Source organism: Hemicordylus capensis, chromosome 1 (genome assembly GCF_027244095.1).
Source record: "Hemicordylus capensis ecotype Gifberg chromosome 1, rHemCap1.1.pri, whole genome shotgun sequence".
NCBI classification, from domain to species: Eukaryota; Metazoa; Chordata; class Lepidosauria; order Squamata; family Cordylidae; genus Hemicordylus; species Hemicordylus capensis.
The window spans coordinates 133849227-133855603 of record NC_069657.1 but is presented as its reverse complement, the minus strand read 5'-3'; the positions used below and the strand labels follow the sequence as shown (position 1 = coordinate 133855603).

At 42.4% G+C, this 6377-nt stretch overlaps 1 protein-coding gene across 1 annotated transcript; it reads right to left on the bottom strand.

The window, feature by feature from the left end:
* Positions 1 to 4636: 4636 nt before the first annotated feature.
* Positions 4637 to 5059, bottom strand: CEND1 (cell cycle exit and neuronal differentiation 1). Its single transcript, XM_053248656.1, has one exon. The coding sequence runs from the start codon at positions 5057 to 5059 to the stop codon at positions 4637 to 4639; it is 423 nt and encodes a 140-aa protein (XP_053104631.1).
* Between the last annotated feature and the right edge of the window lie 1318 nt (positions 5060 to 6377).

The window sequence follows — 6377 nt, the reverse complement described above, 5'->3', positions numbered from 1 at the left end:
TGACTTAGAGGGTGTGTGTGGAATGTCTGAACCACCCCGCACATGCAATGTAAATATTAGTTTAAAGTAGTATTTGAATAATAAATGGAGAGGCAGTTCAGGAAAACCAACCCACTCTGGTTAGGTTTAGATTAGGCTCTGGCATGACAGAAGAAAGGTGGGATGTAAGTGCTCAATGAACACATCCATCCATCATCATGTAGAAGCCAATTGCAGTTTCTTCTGAATCAGCCAATAGTAATGGTCCGATCTAGTGGCAAGCATGCATTCCCGACAGATATGGGGAACAGAATGAATCCACTAAACTAAGAGTCCAAAACTGTAATGTGACTAAAGTTTATAGACCCTTTCAACCTCAGTAGAATCAGACAGTAATTTGGAGCTGAATTGCAGATTACTAGAAAGTGACAAAAGAGGAAGCATGAGTGAATTGCATTTCCAAATCAGTGTACATATTGGGAAGTTACACATCTCCCTCTGGGAAGAGGTCTGAGTTCCAGGTGTAGGAATAACTAATGTATATCCTTGCAACAAGCACAGAAGTAGAAGAAATGTGGTATATTAATACTTGGTCTTTTGGTCCATCTTAATAAAATGTGACATTGTAATACGTACCTGTGGCTAGCAATAGCAGGCTACAAATAAACTAGCATGCCCTACACAACAGTAATACATTTTTATACCAAAATGAATTCCATGAGATTACATTGATATTCAGTGTGGAAATTACAGTGTCTGCCATATGCAAGGGAAATTCATTATCGATGGTTTCCCATGATTTTTTTGGAAATATGGGACACAATCCAGTCAACCTTCATATCTTCCATGCCTTCTCTCATGCACATTGTTCCACCTGTGGGAGTTCAATGCCTCTCCTCCTAAGCAGCCCTGCTGAAAGCAAAGATCTGTGCTCACAGGACAGCTACACATACCTTATAGCATAAATGAAGGTCCTACTAGGTTAGGGCCACCTTACCAGCATAAGCTGAATAAGAAAGCTAGTGTGATGCAGAATATTAGCCTCACTGTCAAAAAACAATATGTACAGAAACATGAGCTATGGAGATGTGCTCTGAGCCAAAAGTACCTCTTTTTTCAAACAAAACAACTGCAGAAGCCCCCAGTGTTGAGCACAAGGGAAGGGTGGTTAAGGAGGCCTTATGCCCTTTCCTGCTGAAAATATCTTCCAAAGCCACTGTTTGCCCCCAAAGCAGTCATTTCTGCGGGCAACTTGGAAGACTTGGGTTCTAATTCCTGCTCAGCCATGAAGTTCACTGGGTGATCTTGGGCCAGGCACTAGCCCTCAGACTAAACCTACTTCACAGGGTTTTATGAAGACAAAGAACGGGCAGGGGGCTAGATAATTCTAAGCTCCTTGGAAGAAGGGTAGAATAAAAATATAAGAAAAGTGAGCTGTAGAAGAATAGTCTGCTCTATGGCACACTTTTTGCCACTAGCAAATTCTGGCAAAAACACCAATTTGAAACCAAGTTGAAAGAGTTTATTAAGTAATGTCAATAGGTGTAATCCTGACTATGCTCAAGACAACAGTGATCAGAAAGCTCCCACCCAAAAGACCTAGAAGGGTTACATTCCTTGTTCTTAGATTTGACTGTAGCTAAAATATTAGATCAATTCCAGCCTGACAGAGCTAGAGATACTTATGTACTAGATCATTTGTATCACAGCCACTATGAGGGTCCAGATGACTGATCTCCATAGATACATCTCCTCAATGCCAAACCAAGAGGAGTAATGAGACATCACCAGTGAAGTGTGACAGATCTTGTATAATTAGAGGGGCTCTGCAAATCAGGGAGAATAGTGTTTCAATTTGCACCTCTTTAAGTATACAAGATGTCTGTGCATCATCATTGCTGTGCATATTGACTCTTCCATGACACTGCTTCTTAATATAACTAGTGTTTATCCACTGCTCATGTCCACACTTACATAAGCACATGTTTAGTAAATTTGGAAAATATGCACAGACTCCAGATAAATGATCTCCCAGTCAGCGTTACATGGATATAATGAGGAGGAGAGCCTTCCTTGCTGCAGACTTCTCCATGGGTTACACAAGAAACCCATGTGGCATCACTACACCCTATGTCCTGCATCAAAGTAGCCAGGACCACCCATGCAGGAACAACTGAAGAGGAGGAGCCAAACAACAGGTTGCAAGATGAGGGACCTTCCACTTCCCTGGTACAGTATTGGTGTTGGGAAGAACCACATTTGCTACACAAATCATGTGCCAAGCTATCTTTGGCCAGCTACACTATGTACTGGCTAAGGCTTATTTTTAATGGGACAATTTATAAGCAGTAGTTTCCAGCTCCTAGCACAAGAGGGATTATCATACATTCATCAGCTGGCTAACCATACATTATTTTATTGGAAGGAAACCATGGTGCTGAGTGCTGTGTAATGGAATGTAAGTGGCACAAAACATGGACACTTTGTTTGAATGCAGGTGCGCAAATAAAGGTTGCCTTTTGCTTTTCGTACAAAGAATACAGGATTTGGAACTTTACAAAATACTTCAGAAAACTGTCATATATACACAGATATGCTCAAATAAGACCAGGACAGGAAAGCTTGTATACATCCACACAAAAATACAGGTGTTTTCAGATTGGCAAATGGGGGGGTGGGGGGGTTCTGAAGAATGATTCAAGACAGTGTGACATCACAGTACTAAGCAATGACTGCAAGTGAATAATTCCCTTACAGACCTATCATTTTACAGCCATAAATATGAGAGTGAAATGAATTGTTCTTCAAGATGATGAACTGTAGACCTGCCACTGTCACCATCTCATTCTATTTCAGAATCAAGTTATGGGTCTACAATTAGAGGCAGTACAAATCTAGTTTAACTGCTTTTTTTTTTTAAAGGCTCATCTGCTGTTAATAACCACTTTTAGACAGGTGCAATCCTAGCAAAAATACACACCCTAAAAGAAGTTTCTTGTTTAGAATGGTCACTCAGTCATTTTATATCTAGACAGCTCTATGCTCCAATGTCCCAGTGTTTGTGGGGAGATCTTTGGTGGATAATGTTAAACAATGATGCCTCCCATTTGCTTCTTTCCCCTCTCAAAGATTTAAGCATTCCAGGAGAGCCACCAGTGAAGCAGAGCTAACCCAAAAGACAGGAAATTTCTTCTCTTCCTAGACCAAGGCTGCCCAACTTCTGCCCTGCAGATGTTGAATTACAGCTTCCATTATCCCTGACGATTGGCCATTGTGGCTGAAGATGATGCATCCCCCAAACAGCTGGAGAGCCAAAGTTGCCCTCACACATTGGTCAGTTCAAAACATGTTTTAAAAGTGCCAATGCATAAGTTTACACCATTTCTCTACATGATTTCCAGCAAAATAAATGGGATTATAACATTCATTTAGCACCTATAGTATTAAGGTTGCACTATCAGAGAGCTGAAGATCATCTATCCAGTCAAAACTCTTGCATTGGAGATGGATGCTCCATACACAAATATTCCTAGATGCTGGTTGGCCACAAACTGAGAGAAGGAGGAAATGAGCAATGTAGCAAAGAGAACAAACCCACATGTGGTTTATTTCTAGAATTACTTCTTTTCCTCTTTCCCTTCCACAGCACACTGTGATAGGGCAATCTTCTGTTTTTTAAAAAGCAGCAAAATCCATATCCATAGATGTGCTCTTACCAACTTCCATAAGCTTTGAATTACACTGATTTAAATGTCTGGAGGGGAAAAAAGCTCCATCAAGGATATCTAAATTCTACACGGGCAGTTTGTCAACACAAAACCAGTTGCTTCATTCTGCATCATGTCAAATGCAACCCTGATGCTGTACTCGGTTCCAAAGGCTACTCAAATCAGTGGCTAGGCTATTGTTAGTCCTACTAGGAATGTGACTACTTTGCATGGTGGGATGGCAAGCCCAATATATTGTCCCATAGGCTTCAGCCTACAATATAGACTTCTGCAGGGCATGTTTGCTTCTTGAACTTCTCAGTGCACCTCCTCCCCCAACAATGCGCCAAGGCTATTTATTTTGAATGAAGGGACAGAAAGTACATGTCGATGCTTTTTATAAGAAGCTAGAGAGGATTACTAGTGGGACCATAAACCCTTTGGATTAGGAAAGGAGCTGCCTCCTTATGCATCTTTGAACATTCTCACACAATTCCGGGGTACTGTATAAGGATGGTAACAGGTGACTCTTGATGGAAAACCCTCCCTTTTATCTGCTCTACCATGACCCAAAATAATAAAGCAAAGGAGTGTGAATAGGACACTGGGGTTAAATTTAAACATCTGGAGGAAAGGTGGGAGAAGGGGCTATGGGAAGGAAACACAGCAATAGGTTATACTGACCAGAAGAAGCTGACTATACACAGTGGTGCAAGCTGAGTTATATCACATGAAAGAGCACAAGTGCATGGAGTGCCCACACTAGGCCAACGCTGGCACACTGGTCTTGAATAAGATAGTTGCCACTGTTGCAGTTTTACCTACCTAGCTCTCTCTACATATACTGAATATTTATAGGTATGTATAGAGTTTACCGCATGCATTTATTTCAAAAAGGTACTGTACAAGGCCCAGGGGATCTCTCTCTCTCCCCAGTGCTTCTCGGGTTTTTATTTTTTCCGAGCTAGGATGGCCACTCCCACAATCACAGCTATGACAGCTACTGCTGCTGCTCCTCCAACGATGATCAGCGGCTTCATGTTCTCAAAGAGGCTGCTGCCTGGCGATTCCTCTCCATCGCTCCCTTTGTGCTCCGAGTCACCAGAAAGACCCGTCGCTTCAGGACCTTCTGTTGCTGCCGCTGCAGGACTAGGCTTCATGTTGCTATGGTTGTTCAGCAGTGCGGCCTCATTTGCTGAAGCTGCCACCTTTTTTGCTGGAGTAGTGGCAGCCGGGCCCGGGTGCTCCTTAGATAGGGGTTCTTTCTTATCAGAAGGAGCAACAGGCCCAGGGTTAGGCTTTTCAGGCTTTCCTGAGCTGGTGGTCTTGGCATCAGGCTTGTTTCCACTTCGGGCACTTCCTTTGGACTCCATTGTCCTCACTGGTACAGCAAAGCCTAGCTATTCCTGCTCTCAGATCAAACCAGAGTGGTATTTGAGACAGAGTAGCTAAGTAGCTTTTGTCACAAACCAATAAGCCAGTCAAAAGGATCCACCTCAAACTGCTTGACCTGTTGCAGATGATGGTCTGTCTCCCAGGAGGGCGCGCCACTCAAATTATTTCTCACCTGGACATATTACAGAACCTGGAAGATGAAATAGAAATAGATGGGTCAGGAACGTGGCCACCTATTATGATGAAAAATGCCTTCTTTCATAATTTCCTAGAAAGACGAACTGAGGTGCTGATCTACTACCAATTATTTTGAACTGTGCTACCAAATATAAATTGTGCTTTACAAACAAAGTAAACAGACCCCCGAAGAGTCTGCAGTGCAAACATTTAGATAAGCAGGAGACACAAGGGAGTAAAAAACAAAAGGTAAGTGGCAAGACATATGTGATAAAATAGGAACCACCATACCATGAGCTCTCATGGGGGAGACTAAGCCGAAAGTTAACTCCGGAGTCTACTTAGACATTCCCAAAATATAGGGAAAGGCTCAAGGCTAATCCCCTTTCAATTCACTTGGCAACTGTTGAACCTGGGGGCGACTGTCCCACTGCCTGCTAAGTGACTGGGGAGCTCATGATCCCATGAGACTCCTGACCATGTTAAGAGTGGGAACAACAAACCTCAGACATAAGCAGAGAAGCACAGAAGAGCAGTGCAACCACCAAGAGAACTGTGCCTGGTCAGATTTTGTTCATCACTTTCAAGCCCCCACTCAGAAATGAAGCCCCCTTAATCTTTGTGCCCCATTCTCAATGAAACTCATGGCTGGAAACCCAGTGACTAAGCCACAAAGCTCTTGGAGTCATTGTATTAGACCAGCTAAGTCCAATATGTGAGAATCAGATCCCAGAGGCAAGGAATTTATAGCCTGAATTGTATGTAGGTGAGTTTTAAAGATTCTTGACCACAGACTTTGACAAGACTGCAGTAAAAGTTTTTCCCATGTGTATGATTGGGTGGGTTGTACTTTCCAAGGGCAATTGACATAACATAGATCTCTCCAAAGCTCATCAGGATGATGGAATTTAGCATCTACTCCTGTCAAGGTCTTTTCAATATTCTTACAAAGTGAGCTTTTCCCGATCTCATTCAAGTTCTAGTGAGGATAACTGTTATTAATCTTGATTCTTACTACTTGCTTTTAAAAGGTGCACAGTCTATTGCACCTTTAAGTAGATAGTAGTCTATCTATTCCTCCCTGCATGATAGGTACTTCATATGGTCTCACAGCTAGAC

Coding starts and splice junctions, on each gene's coding strand:
- CEND1 (XM_053248656.1), bottom strand. CDS start 5,059: ATGGAGTCCAAAGGAAGTGCCCGAAGTGGAAACAAGCCTGATGCCAAG.